The 17080-nt window shown below is 44.1% G+C and overlaps 1 protein-coding gene across 4 annotated transcripts in view; it reads right to left on the bottom strand.

The window, feature by feature from the left end:
- Positions 1-17080, bottom strand: part of ZDHHC5 (zinc finger DHHC-type palmitoyltransferase 5) — a 69244-nt gene that overhangs the window by 34033 nt on the left and 18131 nt on the right. For all 4 annotated transcript variants that reach the window (XM_033919949.1, XM_033919948.1, XM_033919951.1 and 1 more), the window contains exon 3: positions 300-421. In XM_033919949.1, the coding sequence (XP_033775840.1) occupies positions 300-421 (122 nt within the window). The remainder of the gene's footprint in view (positions 1-299; positions 422-17080) is intronic.

The raw sequence follows: 17080 nt of genomic DNA, 5'->3' as shown, positions 1-17080 counted from the left end.
CTTGAATACAGCCTGACCTTTTCAACAGAAGCAAACAGATTTGGGGACTGCATGATCACCCACTGATCAAAACTGATGAACAATATGGTAGCCACTGACCATGTGATGGTAGCTGGATTTCTGTCATAGTGGTTAACTTCTCTCTTTTGCCCCACCAATGGTCCAACCCAACAGAGAAGCCACAAAGAATATCTTCAACATTTTGACCTCGTTACCCCTTTAAATTTATTAAAGAAAAATCACTTCCATCAGCTGAGCCCAATGAACCTATCACCTCCACACTCTGCAAGGACTCTTACCTCGGGGAAAGATGCCAGGATCCATGAAGGTTGCCATGCTAAAGTTAGCCAGAACAAAGAGGAAAACAATGCCATTGTAAATGGGAATCACAAGGGAGAAGGAGCGACTGAGCCATGGACACCTGCAGTAGAAGCAAATTGGAGAATCAGATACTACACCAAAATATAATGCCCAAGGACAGCACAACAGGAAGTACAGGAAGTGAGAAAAGAAAGAAAGAAAACGAACTTCACAACAAAATCAAGCTAACCTAATTTTGAAAACCACACTCAACCACAACACTGATACCAATGCAGGTAGGTGGTTGTGAAAGAAAAAAATAAGTCACTACCAAGGGGTCCTTTTTACAAGCTGTGATAAACCACTACTGCACGCTGAGATTTAAAATGGTGTACCGTGGGATGCGTTCAGTGAGATCTGAACCTGTCCCCCTTGATTTACAGTCCACTATGCTAACCACTAGATGACGTCTCTGTTTTGCAAGGATATCTGGGTGCCAATTTTCTAAGACTGCTGCCAGACAGATATCCCTGTGCCTTGTTCTCCCCCCCACCCACCCCAATTATAATTTAAATGTTTCAGTTTGTAGAATTGGACGTCTCCAGCATAAGGACATCCTTTTCACATATTTTCAAACAGAAAACCTGGATTTATTTCATTTTGAGAATAGTTGTAGACAATTTTGGGGGTTATTGTTTTGTTTACATTATGGGCATGACATGAAGTGAGGAGTAGCCTAGTGGTAGAGCTGATGTCTGCACCCAGAGGGCATAGCATCGAATCCCAGCACTGTTCCTTGTGAACCTGCGCAAGTTACTTAATCCTCCATTGCTCACCTTTTTGAATTTGTAATCACAAAAAGGTAATTTACAAGTCCTATTGCCCCCCACCCCAAAATCAGTTTTATTGGATGCTATTGTATTGCCAAATAACTTCTTTTGTTGTGGGGAGGGCCAGATTAAGCCAATGGAAATTTTTATATGTACTTTGTATCCACACATTCAGAGGGTCTAATGAGAAGTAATCTTCAAAAATTATATTTGGCAGTGAATATAAGAACATAAGAATTGCCGCTGCTGAGTCAGACCAGTGGTCCATCATGCCCAGCAGTCCGCCCACGTGGCGGCCCTTAGGTATAACCTTACTTGTGTATGTTCTGTTCCAATAGGAACGTATCCAACCTTGTTTTGAATCCCTGAAGGGTGTTTTCCCCTATAACAGCCTCCGGAAGAGCGTTCCAGATTTCTACCACTCTCTGAGCGAAAAAGAACTTCCTTACATTTGTACGGAATCTGTCCCCTTTTAACTTTAGACCAAGGAAATGAAAATAGATAAATTAGATATTCTGGGCAAATTCCCACAAACATCTTATGAATCCCACATGACAACTTAAATTGGCAACCAATGAAGCCTTATCAATGTAGATAACACATGACACAAACTTTTTAACTCAACAATCTTGGCGGTAATATTTGTAATGTGGAAATCAAATGAGCAGAAATGAAACAATACAGACTATTACAATAGTCTATTTTGGCAAGGCCTAAAGCTTGGAGTAATAATGAAAAATGTTTTTCTTTAAACAATGAACCAAGTCTCCTAAGGCAACGTAATTTATAAAAAGTAGCTTTAATCAGTGTGTCTATATAAGCTTTCAAGGACAGTGTTGTGTCCAAATGCACACCGAGAACCTTTGCAACCTTATCTACTTTCAATATAAGACCATCAGGCAAGCATACTTCCACTGGGGTACTGAATCCGGTCCTATCTAACCAAAGCAATATAGTTTTGTCTCTATAACCTGAAACCATGTGCTGTACTTAATAATTCTGATTGTCTTATACAAGATGAAATACATTGCACTGGTAACAGATATATCTTGAATTGAAATCAGTAAAAACATCAGTGTAAGAAAAAATATTTTGCTCCAAAAGCCAAGAAATTATTGCAAACAGATGTCATTTATACGGAGGTCTGACAATTAAGTTCCTGAACTCATCCTAGAAAAAGTGCTACATACTTCATTGCTGAAAATCACTATGGTCACCTTCACAGTACTCCCCCCTGGGAAGCTTTGCATCAACACCAGAGCCTAGTCTACCCTTCAAAGCAATGTTGGAACTCCTTTTCTGGAATAGCCATCAGAGCTATCGTTATTAGCCTTGATGTCCTGAATATCATTAAAATGTCTTCCTCTCAATATTTCATTTATCTTCAAGTAAAGAAAAAGTCATTGGGGGTCAAATCAGATGAGTAGGGAGGGTGTTCCAAAACAGTTATTGGTTTACTGGCTAAAATCTCGCTCACAGACAGTGCCGTGTGAGCTGGTGCATTGTCATGATACAAGAGCCATGAGTTGGTGAAAAGTTCAGGTCATTTTTGTTTAACTTTTTTCACGCAGCCTTTTTAGTGCTTCCAAATAGTAGACTTGGTTAACTGTTCAGTTGGTACAAATTCATAATGAATAATCCCTCTGATATTAAATAAATAAATAAATAAATAAATTTTGCAACATCGTTTTGACTCTTGATTTGGACTGACAGAATTGTTTTGGTCATGGAGAATTGGCTGACTTCCTTTGTGCACTTCTGACACTTTGTTTCAAGGTCGTATTGGTACACCCATTGTTTCATCACCAGTGATAACACGGCCCAAAACACCGTCTTGCCTTTCCGAAAGGTCTTGGCAAATATCAACTCTCCTTTGCTTTTATTCATCGGTGATCTCCTTCAGGGCCATTTTTGCACACAACTTTCTCATGCCAAGATTTTCAGTTATAAGAACATAAGAACATAAGCAGTGCCTCCGCCGGGTCAGACCATAGGTCCATCCTGCCCAGCAGTCCGCTCCCGCGGCGGCCCGAACAGGTCACGACCTGTCCAAATCACCAGAAGGGGCCCCCATGCCACCTTGGTTTCCTATTGAGTCCTATCTTCCCATCAAAGTCCTAGCCCTCCGGTCTTGCACATGCACGACCTGGTCGGGTTTCTATACTTATTTTCTGGTTAGCTTTCTCAGTATCCCACGATCCCTTTATCCCTCAGGAATCCGTCCAGTCTCTGTTTGAATCCTTGTACCGTACTCTGCCCAATCACGTCCTCCGGTAGCGCATTCCAAGTGTCCACGACCCTTTGGGTGAAAAAAAACTTCCTTGCATTCGTTTTGAACCTATCTCCCTTCAGTTTCTCTGAATGCCCCCTCGTACCTGTTGTCCCCTTCAGCCTGAAGAATCTGTCCCTATCCACCCTCTCTATGCCCCTCATGATCTTGAAGGTCTCTATCATATCACCCCTGAGCCTCCTTTTTTCCAGAGAGAAGAGCCCCAGCCTATCCAACCTCTCGGCATATGGGCAGTGTTCCAGCCCTCTTACCAGTTTCGTTGCTCTCCTTTGGACTCTCTCGAGTACCGCCATGTCCTTCTTGAGGTACGGCGACCAATATTGAACGCAATATTCCAGATGCGGCCGCACCATCGCTCGATACAGTGGCAAGATGACTTCCCTCGTCCTGGTTGTTATGCCCCTTTTTATGATGCCCAGCATCCTGTTGGCTTTTTTTGAGGCCGCTGCGCACTGTGCAGATGGCTTCAGTGATGCATCCACCAGCACTCCCAAGTCTCTCTCAAGACTGCTTTCTCCCAACAATGCCCCCCCCAATTTGTAGTTGAACAACGGGTTTTTTTTCCCTATATGCATGACCTTGCATTTTTCCACGTTAAAGCGCATTTGCCATTTGTTCGCCCAGTCTTCCAGCTTGTCTAGGTCCCTTTGCAGGTCCTCACACTCCTCCCTGGAGCTAACTCTGCCGCACAGTTTGGTATCGTCTGCAAATTTTATAACCTCGCACTTTGCTTCCTTTTCCAGGTCATTGATAAATATGTTGAAGAGTAACGGCCCCAGCACCGATCCCTGCGGCACACCGCTCGTGACTCCCCGCCAGTCAGAATATTGGCCCTTCACTCCGACCCTCTGCAGTCTACCCGACAACCAGTGCTCTATCCATCGGTGCACATCCCCTCCCACCCCGTGGTTCCACAGCTTCCTAAGCAGCCTTTCATGTGGCACCTTGTCGAAAGCCTTTTGAAAATCGAGGTAAATGATGTCGATGGGTTCCCCATTTTCCACCCGACTGCTTATTCCCTCAAAGAAGTACAGAAGGTTCGTTAAGCATGACCTACCCTTACAGAATCCGTGCTGGCTTGTTCTCAGTAGGCCATTTCTCTCAATGTGCTCGCATATGCTGTCCTTGATCATAGCTTCCACCATCTTCCCTATAATTGAAGTCAGGCTCACCGGCCTGTAGTTCCCGGGGTCACCCCTCGATCCCTTTTTGAAGATAGGTGTGACATTCGCCAATTTCCAGTCCTCTGGTACCTCTCCAGTTTTCAAGGATAGGTTACTAACATGCTGGATTGTGCCCGCTATTTCTTGTTTTAGCTCCTTCAGAACCCTCGGGTGGATCCCGTCCGGACCCGGTGATTTGCCGCATTTTAACCTGTCTATCTGTTTGAGGACATCCTCTGTACTTACCTCTATGTGCTCTAATTTCTCAGCCTGTTCCCCACTCATGAGCTCCTCTGAGTCCGGTATATTAGATGTGTCTTCTCTCGTGAAAACCGATGAGAAGAACATGTTCAACCTCTCAGCTACCTCTTTATCCTCCTTAATCACTCCCCTCCTATCCCCATCGTCCAACGGCCCCACCTCCTCTCTCGCTGGTCGTTTCCCCTTTACGTAACTGAAGAATGCCTTGAAGTTTTTCGCCTCTCTGGCCAGCCCCTCTTCGTATTTCCCTTTTGCTTTTCTAACCTCTCGATGGCATTCTTTTTGGCATTTCCTGTGCGCCTGGTGGTTTTCCTCCGTTGGATCCTTTTTCCATCTCCGGAAGGATACTTTTTTGTCGTTTATTGCCCTCTTTACTTCTGCTGAGATCCAAATCGGGTCCTTTGACCGCTTGTTCTTGCAGCCTTTCCTGAAACTGGGGACGTACTTTTTTTGTGCTTCCTGCAGGGTGTCCCTGAATAGGGTCCAGGCGCTTTCCACAGTCTCCATCCTAAAGATGTTTCTGAGCTTCCTCCCCACCATTTCCCTCATAGCAACATAGTTCCCCTTCTTGAAGTTGAGCGCAGTTGTTGCGGTCCTCCTTACTATGGGTGTCCCCCTTTCTAAAGTGAATCTGATCGCATTGTGGTCACTGTTGCCTAGTGGTCCTCCCACTTCTACCCCTCTTGCAGGCCCTCCTAATCCGTTCAGGATGAGGTCAAGAGTAGCACTCCCCCGCGTCGGTTCCCTGATCAGTTGCTCCATAAAGCAGTCCCTCACAGTTAAGATTTTCCTTTTTCTCTATCGATGTTTACTTGGTCTGCTATGCTTCTCATAGTCAGTCGACGATTTTGATGCACAATTTGATTAATTTTTGCAATGTTTTTGTCAGTTCTGCTTGTTACTGGCTGCCCCGACTTATCTTCATCAGTGATGATTTCTCCCTGCTCAGAAAAACATTTAATCCATTTGTATATTGCCATTTTCTTCATGGCATCATCCCCATAAACTTGGACTAACATGTCCCTGATTTCAATTCCATTCGTGCCAAGTTTAACAAGAAATTTTTGTTTGTTGCTCTAATTCAAGCTCTGACATTCTTGCTATGGCACACAAAAACATGCAACAATAATGAACACCACTCAGCAAGACACTGCCACACAGGGACACAAACAGCTGTGAAACACTGATATACCAAGGTTATGAAACCTTATTGAGCTGTTTGTACAGCGCTGCCAACATAAGTGCACGGTGGCAAGTTCATGAACTTAATTGCCCGGCCATATACATGTAAGGTTTTGCAGGGGGTGATGTTGCAGCAGACCAGGTTCAATAGGAAGTGAAATGAATGACAATCACAACCAAGATTGATTGCATAAAGACTATATTGTGCAGAAATAGGCTTAATATTACAGAAAGGCAATATTTAGAAAGATACATCAAGCATATGCTGGGTTACAAATGTACAGAAAGAAATAAAAATAAGTTTTACAAACACAGGGTGGATTTAGAGACTGCTTCTATGTGTGTGAGAGAAAGGACAGTTTACCTGCATTAATGTGTGTCTGGATAGGTAAGAAGACAGGGGGATGAGAGAGTGAGAGAGAGAGAGAGAAAGAGAGAGAAGGGTGGTCAAGGCTCCAGAGTGAGAGGGGGTAAACAAGGGTCCAGAGAGAGGTTAACGATTTTAATCTCTTACATTTATAAGTTTGAGACTTGTTTGAAAAATATAATCTATTGTTAAGTACCCATATCTTTTTGTAAACTGTTTGAAACAATGGTAACTAAGGTGTGTGGGGTGTGAGAGACTGGAAAAGAAAAGCGAGAGAAACTGTCCTCATAGACTTGAGGTACTGTTACTTTCCAGCATCACTCCGACAATGGCTTCTGATTAGCCATAACTATCTGTGCCACAACATGCAGCTGGGGCTACTGTCCATCTTAAGCACCAGACCTTAGTACATCTTTTGAACATCAGGACTGTGCCAAGGTCTTTTGTTACTTTTAAGTACTGATAATGTAGATATAATTTAGGCATTCTGAGGCTGATGGTCCATCTGCGCTGACATCCCCTAAGATCAGATATGACTGATATAATCTCCCTTAGGCCTTTGTTGACACTGGTTAGGCCAGCAGAAAATGCTGACAGCTAGCAATGCAAGGTTGGGCTGACATCTGGTCCAGGCGATTTGCTACTCTTCAATTTGTTAAATTGTCCCATAACATCTTCCAGGTTTACAGAGATTTGTTTCGATTTCTCTGACTCATCAGTACTGAATACCATTTCTGGCACTCTTATCTCCCCAAAATGGTGTCTTTCAATTGACACGACACCCAGGGTTCTTCAAGGTCCTTCTTCCTCCGTTTAGATTAAATTGTACATCAATTGCTTTATTTAGTGTTCACAATATATTACTGGTATGTCCTCCAACATCTTCCCCAGTGAAGACTGAAGCATATAATTAATTTAGTCTCTCTGCTATGGCCTTGTCTTCCCTGAGTGCCCCTTTTACGCTGCAGTCATCTAGCAGTTCAACTGACTCTCTTACCAGCTTCTTGCTTCTAATATATTTAAAGATTTTACTATGTGTTTTTGTCTCAAATGCAATCTTGTTTTAAAAGTCTGTTTTTGCCTTCCTTATGGATATGCCAAGAAAACTGACCTCCCTTACTACACATAGACTGAGAAAAACTACCTGATTCACATGAAAACAGGGAAGCCCTGTCAGCATAAATGAAAGCATGATACGCAGAGACAGCATTGTCTGAATATGACAGAGTCTGGATTCCTGCATGGCAAGACCTACAATTTGGACACCTGTGTAGCAGGGCAAATGGCTACTACGATATTCAGGGTAAGATTCTCTACTGAGGATCCCCTCAAATGTTTGAACAAGAACTAACATGATATTAAAGGCCCAACCTACACCATCTGCTGGAGGCAGAGAAATACTAGAGAATTCCAGATAGTTCCAGATCTTATACTGGTGATATCAGAAGAATATTCAGTATCTCAACTTCTGTCTGCTGGTAAGGGGGACTCAACCCAATGGTCTGGACTGGTTTAGCAGGATGAAAAGGAAATATGTTTATTCTGTGAAGTCATCTTTTTTTTCTCTTATCAGAGTTTAGATTAGGATCTTTTCATGTCCCAAGTACAAACCATGCTGAGTTGCAAACCATATATGTACAGGAATTCCTGTACTTTCTGTCACTAACCACAGCAAGTAAAAAGCGGCAGCCAACTTTCAAAATATCCTGTGACAACTTACTCAGAACTCCTTGAGAAATAGGAAATAGAAAGAAAAAGGGATTCTAAGGGACAGAAGCATATGGGGTGACTGGGTGATAGTGGGAAAGAATAAAGCACTGTGTTGCCCTGTTCGTCCACTCGATTATGCAAAATAATTTTTTATAAATACAGGCTGTAGGTAACTGCTTTTTTCTTGACTAAATGTAATACATCTGTGACTTCATTTGAGAGCTACAACTCCCTTCATCACATCAAAACTCATTTTACCAATGAATGGTAATGGAGTAAGGGATCACAGATTTGATATACAGTCTTTCTGTGGTACAATCAAAGTGATTTCCCCCTCCAAATTCACAGGTGTTAGGGGCAGAGCTAGCCCGTGAATATGGAAAAATCACGACTAGGGCCGACTGACCCAACCCCACCTCTCCACACTTTACCCGGTAGTCTAGCAGTGAAGCATGGCAGGAGTGATCTTCCTACATACTTGCCCCTTACAGAGCCAGGAACAAAAATGGCTGCAGTGCATTCTCGCTGCAGTCTTGCGAGACCATGGGAACTCACGACAAACCATTTTTGTTCACGGCTCTGCAGGGGGCAGGAGCATAGGAAAATCATACCTGCTCGCTTCACCGCTAGACCACCAGGTAAGGTGTGGAGAGATCCGGGAGGTGGGAGAGAGGCAGGGGTGGGTCAGGGTTTATCAACTCACGAATAACCAAAGTTGCGAGTCCTAAACCTGCAAATTTGGAGAGAGAAGTGTATTTCTATTATAAGCAGGTACTTGTCTTTGGTCTAGTGGCTCACAACATTTTTTTGTATCTGAGGCAATGAGGGGTTAAGTGACTTGCCCAGAGAGTCATAAGGAGCCACAGTGGGAACTGAACCCAGTTTCACAGGTTCTCAGCCCACTGCATTAACCATAAGGTCACTCCTATCACAGCTATCAAAAACCGATTGTAAATCTATTATAGTAATCTAAGTTTAAAAAACTGGAATGAATTTGAATGAACAGCTCAAAAGTTATTAAGGGGAACTTACTAAGCTAGGTGAAGGAGAATCAAACGAGGTCAGACATACAATTTTATATGGCCAATCTCCCTCTAAAATGAGAGAAAGGAAGTCTAGGCAACTCATGAACAGAACCCCATCATGTGGACTTAGTTCCAGTACTCTAAACAGGTAAATCGCTACACCCACACTATGCCATGTGTCAGGCCAGCACATGGACAGCTTAAGTGGCTGAGTGTTTAGGAGACATTAAGACTGTAGATGTCAATATTAAAACCAAAATAAAAAACACATTCTTCAAGTCCAGAAGTTCAACCTCATCAGACAGACAAAAGAGCTTGATGACATCACTTTATCCTCATATCCACTCCCTAGTAAAATTTCTCTGTTGGTAGATGACAGGAAGTAATGTTACTCTTCGCATCCTGACTCCCTTTTTCTGTTTCTGCAGGGTTAATATCAGTGAATCACCAACATTTCCAAACAATCAACCCGAAAGGATTTGGGTGGAGTAGTGACAGCATCCTCTCCAAAACAAGAAAATCAGTTCCAGCAATGACAGCACAAGAAAACAAACTGAGTCAGGAAAAGAACAGGCAGTTCACTCCTCCTCCGGTCTACTCCTTGCCGTCTTCACCTGCCATGCCCCTCTTTGTATCTTTATCCTGAAGTCCTAATGCTTGAGACACTTCCTACCTTCTGGACCTAAGCACACACCAGAGAAGTAAAGTAGTTATATTCCCAGTGCTCAATACAAGTCTCCACATGCTCCTAAAAGTGGGGAGGGGGGGGTGGTAAAGAATGGGTTCAAACTGCAAGAAATAAGAACAGCAGCTAATCCAGCACTGGCCTGCACTTCTCTCTGCTGTTGTTGAGCCTATAACACACAGTATTAGACTAACACACAGCTCTGCCCATCCTGCTGTTCTAACTACTAAGAACATAAGAATTGCCATCTCCAGATCAGACCCTGAGTCCATCAAGTCCAGTGATCCGCACACGCGGAGGCCCCGCCAGGTCTACCCTGGCATAGTTTTAGTCCCCATATCACAGTATGCTTCTCAATTAGTAAAGGATGCTGCAGGGCAGGACTGAGGTGTATTGGTAGAGATGTTTCGGTTAATATTAGTAGGATAAATGCACATTATAAAATCAGGGCTCCATACTGATGTCTACAATACTGCAATAAAACACAGCACATTTTGCTTTCCACCACACCCCTGCCTCAGGATGGACTGGATTTTCCTGTGACCAGAAATCGTCTTTACACTGTATTGTTTAATCCTACAGATCTGGGACAGCATCTGTCCCCTCTTACTCCATTCAGAGATTTTTTTTTACAGTGCAAACATGAAGCCAAGGGTGAAGATTCAGCTTTGCTATCCTATTCACTGCACAGCCAATATTCTCCTAGCTAAATTTAAAATGCATTGAGTCTGGATGGAGACAACTACACTGGAAGCCCTTCTTTCCATCCCCCCTTCCACCCACTCTATGGTGCCTATGAGTTAAGTCTTTCCTTCGACTTTCCACCCGACACTTGTTAAATCTATCAGACACATAGAACATGGCTCTATAAACTTCTGAAAAGTGCTCCGGTCAAAGGCTCTTAAAATCTCAACTCACAGCAAAAACCCTAGACTGGGAGTGAATATCCTGGAAATTGTAATCATCTTAATCTACCACACCAGAAAGTCCATAGTTTCAGGGAATGGAGGTCCAAATAGAGATCTTTAAAATAAAGAGGAAATGTGGAACAGCAAAGATGCTGCCACAAAATAAGGGAAGCAAAACTAAAAGCACTAGTCAGTTTTTCTGAAATTTGAAGGCAAAATAAAAAATTAGGATTGATGGAGAAAATGCCAAGAAAGCTTTAAAAAAAAACAAAAAAAAAAACCAAAAAAGAGAGAGGTATGTGGCTATAATAAAATGGTGCATGCTTAAAAAAAAAAAAAAAAAGAAGGGCTTTAAGACGAGGCTTTGTAATCAGGAGCCAGCCGATAATCTTGCTGCCTCCTCTTCTGAAGTTTGAGAGGCAAGAGGGATTCTCTACTTTGAGGTACGCTGTAGCTCATTAGAACCCAATTTACCAAAGGTGTTTTCTCATGCTCCGATTACATGAAAGAACTTGGCAAATGAGGCCTTTAATGTGGCACAGCAAAGATCATCCTAACAATAGCTGCGCTCAAGTCATTTGCCTCTTGGCTTTACCTATGCCATCACAGACTTACCGGGGACGGGGGAGAGAGAGAAACTGTTTCATCCAGCCAATCTGCCGCGCTCTCTCATTTATTCCCGTCCTCCATTCTTACACAGCTATCTCCAGCAGTCTCAACCCTCCTCATTCGGCTAATCAGCTGTTCCCCTCCCCTTTACTTAGCCATTTTCTTTCTATCCTTCCTGGCTTTCTCCACCACAAAAATGTACTCTTTCCAACTGAACTGTTGTTAAGCTCACAATGAATCTGTCTGACTGTGGTACAGAGCGAGCTGCTTGATCTCATGGCTCACGGAACTGAAAGCACAAGATCAAGCAGCCCTACCTGCATCACATGGCCAGAGGGGTTTTAGGAGGATACACAATCCAATGCGCCCACATCCAATTTCTATTTGCCCTGGCAATCTGGTGCCTGGAATTTACTGAGCCCTGCTTTAGCAGCAGCAGCAGCCTTTCCTTAATTCATAACTTTTTTTTTTTTTTTTTAATGATTTAAGGAAGCCTACACTTCCTCTTGCTCTTGCTATCAAATAAGTTGATGATGTTCTAGCACAGTGGTTCCCAACCCTGTCCTGGAGGACCACCAGGCCAATCGGGTTTTCATGATAGCATGGAGCAGGTTTGCATGCCTATCACTTCCATTATATGCAAATCTCTCTCATGCATATTTATTAGGGCTATCCTGAAAACCCGATTGGCCTGGTGATCCTCCAGGCAGGGTTGGGAACCATTGGTCTAGCAGACCCAAATTGCATTACAAAATGGGACAATGGCTGCATTACACTCCCAGCACTGAAATATAAAAACACAAGATCAGCCATACTGGGTCAGAACTATGGTTCATCTAGCCCGGTATCCTGTTTTTAACAGTGGCCAATGCAGGTCACAAATACCTGACAGAAACAATTGCACTGGGATTTGAACCTGGAACCCTTCCACTACTCTAACCAATAAACTACCCCTCTTGCTCTCGCTTGACTAAAACTAACCATCTAACCGGCTCTCTCAGGACAGAAAGGAAGGGAGGAGGGCTCATTTGGGAGTTGACTCACGTTCTGATGCAGTAGACCTACGCAGAGAAGTACAAAAAAACATGGGAGGGGGGCACGAAGAGGTACTTGTAATAGGTAGGGCGACAACTGATAGGAAGACAGTTCGTAGGATTTTACAACCAGTTGTCTTCCTATGAATTCGCTCGATCCCTAGTTTTTGATGATTGAAGTGGTTCTTACTATCCTGAAGTTATACTGAATTTTTGAAAAAATCAATCAAGAAATAACTGAAAAGAAAAAAAAAAATAAAAGAAGAAACCAAGAGTACAAAGGGGGAGGGGGAGAGAAAGACAGAAAGAATTAAGCATCATCTAAAACCAAATGAGCACTAGAATAAAACCTGGGATAATTCTCTGAGAAATTCTGAAAAATAGCCAAAAGGTAACGGCACTGCAGGTGTTTGGCCTTAACCTAAAGCATCTGCTGCCATAATTATACTGCGTAATAAAACTTTGTGATCTGGGGTTCAGCAGCTGAATTGCTCTTTGCCTACATGGAACAAGGAAGGTAACAATGCAAGAGGCAAACTAACCTTGATACCATGTAAATCCTACAAACAATAATTAAAGAGCAGCATGAGCTGCACAGTTTCAGATAGTGCTGTTTTGAACACTTTTCACTAGGAGGGATTTAGCCACTGGCAAGCCCTGAAACCTCTGGATTACTATACTGAGACAAGATAGGTAGACTATTGCATTATATCCTTTTGAGGATTTATTAGGAGGCAGGCAGGATGCGCTATGATGTGTCTTGTAACGCCATTGCCAGTTGTTTGGTGTTAATTCAACTGAGCACAAAACATTCACTATTTAGAGAATTTTTTGAATATTTATGGTTATGAAGATCTTTTCTGTTAGTAGTATTTAAATTGAAGATCTTATAGGGTTTTTTTAAGTCTCCTAATTTATGTTTAATTGATTGTTTGAGAAAACTCATGTTTTTCCTTCCAGGAACTTTTTGAAGGCCTGTAGTGCTAACCAAATGGTTCTTAGTTCCAATCTGTTGATGGACCAATTTCTCAGAGGGTAACCTGCAGCCCTGAACTGGGCAACCCTTATAATGACCTCCCCAGTCGTACAGACTGGCATCTGTCATCAGAATCATCCAAGAGGAAATGCAGAGGTAAGCCCCTGGATAGCGTCTCTGCCCAGAGTCACCAGTGCAGATTTTGACACGCTTCCGCCATCCAGGGCAACTGCATCTAGAGCAGATCTGTTTGTGGAGACCAGCGGGATAGTAGTGCACTCTGAAGAGCTTTTTGCCCAAGGTAACATGTCACTGCAGGTAATGCAACTGCAGGTAATGCAAAGTCATAGGAGCTGGCATTGCCAGGATTTCCAAAATCTGGCATCTTATCTTCAGTTTGCACACTTCCGGAAGGAAAACACAGCCTTCTGCCATGTTGAAAAGAATCTCCAGGTACTCCAGGGATTGGACTGGGTTCAGATGACACTTCCGGAAATTGATAATCCATCTCAGGTCCCACAGGAGTTGGACAACTTGTACAACCGCCAATCAGCCAAGTATGGATGAATCCGAATCTCTTTGTGCATCACCTTTGTAAAGGCACCATTGTTAACCCAAAAGGGAGTACTAAAAACTGGAACTGCCTCTCCAAGTACATGGAACCCGAGAAACTTTCTGTGTTCGGGAAAATGGAAATATGTAATCAAGCCTCTGTCAAATCCAGTGAGACTAGGAATTCCTTCAATACCACCGAGGCTATGACCGAATGCACAGTCTCAATTTGGAATCTGGCACCTTTAGTGTTGCATTGACAGACTTCTTCTGATCCAGGATGGGCCTTCAATTGTCCGAGCCTTTCTTGGGCACAATAAAGTATAATCAAGTATCTGCCCAAGTCCAATTCTGCGTCTGGTAACATAACATAAGTCTTTATTTATATACCGTGATTATGCCTTACGGTTCTAGGTGGTGTACAAAAGGAATACATCAAGAAAAACTGTAAGCATTGAAGATAGATTAAACCGTACCATAGTATTAAGGCACATAGATATTCCCTATCTGTCCCAGACGAGATTATAATCTATGCTGAGCAGCCTAAAACATAAGAATTGCCGCTGCTGGGTCAGATCAGTGGTCCATCGCGCCCAACAGTCTGCTCACACAGCAGTCCTCAGGTCAAAGACCAGTGCCCTAACCGAGACCAGCCTCACCTGCGTACATTCCGGTTCAGCAGAAATTTGTCTAAACTTGTCTTGAATCCCTGGAGGGTGTTTTCCCCTATAACAGACTCCAGAAGAGCATTCCAGTTCTTCACCACTCTCTGGGTGAAGAAGAACTTCCTTATGTTTGTACGGAATCTATCCCCTTTCAACTTTAGAGAGTGCCCTCTCGTTCTCCCCACCTTGGAGAGGGTGAACAACTTGTCCTTATCTACTAAGTCTATTCCCTTCATTATCTTGAACGTTTCGATCATTCTCTTTTCAAGGGAGAAGAGGCCCAGTTTCTCTAATCTCTCATTGTACGGCAACTCTTCCAGCCCCTAAACTAATTTAGTCGCTCTTCTCTGGACCCTTTCGAGTAGTACAGTGTCTTTCTTCATGTACTAGTGTTTTAGCCCATTACATTCGTTAGAGTAACGGGTACTAGAATAGCCCCACCTTTACCCTGACCCTACCCATGCCCCGCCTCTATCATGCCCAGACCCTGCCTCCCACCACCTCACCTTTCACCATTTCCTTTGTACCCTTTTGGCCCTTTACTTACCCGAGGCGGCAGCAGCAGTCCTGACGTACCAACCTTTCCTCCCTCAGTGCCCCAAAGCAGCAGTGGTCCTACCATTTCCATCTCTCCCTTTCCCCCTTTCACACCCTCTACCATCTCTCTCTGACCCTGTTTCACCTCTTTTGTCATCTTTCCCTTTCCTGTCCTTCCCCAAGACCATCTCTCTCTCTTGCCCCCTCAACACTCCTTGAAGTCTATCTCTCCCTATCCTCTCCTGGTCCCCCTAGTAGCTCCTCTGTCCTTCTCATCCATCTGTCTCTCTCTCCTCACCTCCTGCCTCTGCGGAGCTCTCGCAGCTCCTCCTCGTCCTCCTCCAGCCAGGCTTCAGCCATCTTCCGCCGCGGCCTGCAGCCGCCGACAGCCACCGCGGCCGACATCCGCCTCAGGGGATTTTCGCGCATGCGCACTCCTACCTGCGGTGCCCTATAGTGCACGGAAAATGGGAGCACGCAGGTGGGAGTGCGCATGCGCGCTTAGGGCTTTATTATATTAGATGGCGACCAGTGCTGGACGCAGTATTCCAGGTGAGGGTGTATCATGGCCCGGTACAGCGGCATGATAATCTACTCCGATCTGTTCGTGATCCTCTTCTTAATCATTCTGTTCGCCCTTTTCGCCGCCACCACCACACATTGCGCAGCCGGCTTCATTGACTTGTTGACTAGCACTCCCAAGTCTCTTTCCTAGGGGGGGGTGTCTCTCCAAGTACCGCCCCGGACATCTTGTATTTGTGTGTGAGATTTTTGTTACCGACATGCATCACCTTACACTATATATATGAAATAGAAATAAAAAAATACTAAAAATTAAATAAAAGAAAGAAAGAAAATGGAATGGGAAGGAAAAGCAAAATGTAAGAGAAAATTAAACCCAAGTAAAATAGAAGTCCAATTGAGCTCAGTTCAATGTAAGGCAACAGCAGGATACAATGGCCGAGATGATCCCTTGATGTTAATCTGTCACTGGCCGAAGATGGATCTCAAGTTCCCAACCACAAGAGGGGGTCAACGGCTGCAGACTGCAGGAAGAAGGGAGGAGGCAGGCCACAGAAAATCCACTGACTACAAGGGAGCAGTGCATAGCATCCGCGGGATCTCCACTCTACGGTCTCCCTGACACCAGCTGTACCATCCGATCTCCCCGGCCACATCTCCAGCACCCGATTCTCTGGCTCCAGGACAGGCCAACGGGCCACTGAAACAGTCCCCACCCAGTGTGCAGGGCCAGACGCCATGGTCAGTATCCGGAAAAAGCAGCGATCTCCCGCTCGTGCACTATCCCTCGCCACCGCAACAGCCCGAAGCAGATTTCACCCCAACATGAAGGACATGGCCCAAAGCCGTGCAGTCGAGGAGCAGCCATCAGCAGGGTGGAAGTAGCAGTGATCTGGAGAGTGCCCGACACACCGCACAAGTCCACCACCATGCAAACAGAGGTACAATTCAGCCATTAACAGCCAAGTACGGGAGCTTTGGTTAGAAGGAAAAAATGATTAAATATAAATAATGAATCAGATCAAATTAAAAGGAATACATCAACCTAGAAAGTTAAAAAAGAAAAGATTACAAAAAAAAATAAAAAAGGGCAAAAGGCACCACAACTCACAACCTAACCAGCCACCATCTTGAGAGAACAAAAAAAAAAAAAAAAGGGGCGGGAGGAAGGCCCCCGTGGCATCTGGCTTCATTATTGCCAGCCGGTTTAACAGGATCAGGACAGGACCAAATGTAGGGCTGCTCACAATGTGGATGTACTGCTGACTCCTCATTACCCCCTCCTCCCAGAGGCCGGCAAACAGCATGGAGGACTGCCACAGCTGCCGCCTGGAAGAATCAGCAGCCTGCCTCACATGTCGGGCCTGCCCCGCAACTCCATTCCCCACAGCCCGGTAGGATTATATTTGTGTATTTTTTAAATAAAAACTACTGTAGAAGACTTAAATATAACCCGAGACCCCC

This window comes from Geotrypetes seraphini, chromosome 14, assembly GCF_902459505.1.
Source record: "Geotrypetes seraphini chromosome 14, aGeoSer1.1, whole genome shotgun sequence".
NCBI classification, from domain to species: domain Eukaryota; kingdom Metazoa; phylum Chordata; class Amphibia; order Gymnophiona; family Dermophiidae; genus Geotrypetes; species Geotrypetes seraphini.
This window is presented reverse-complemented; position numbering and strand designations above follow the sequence as displayed.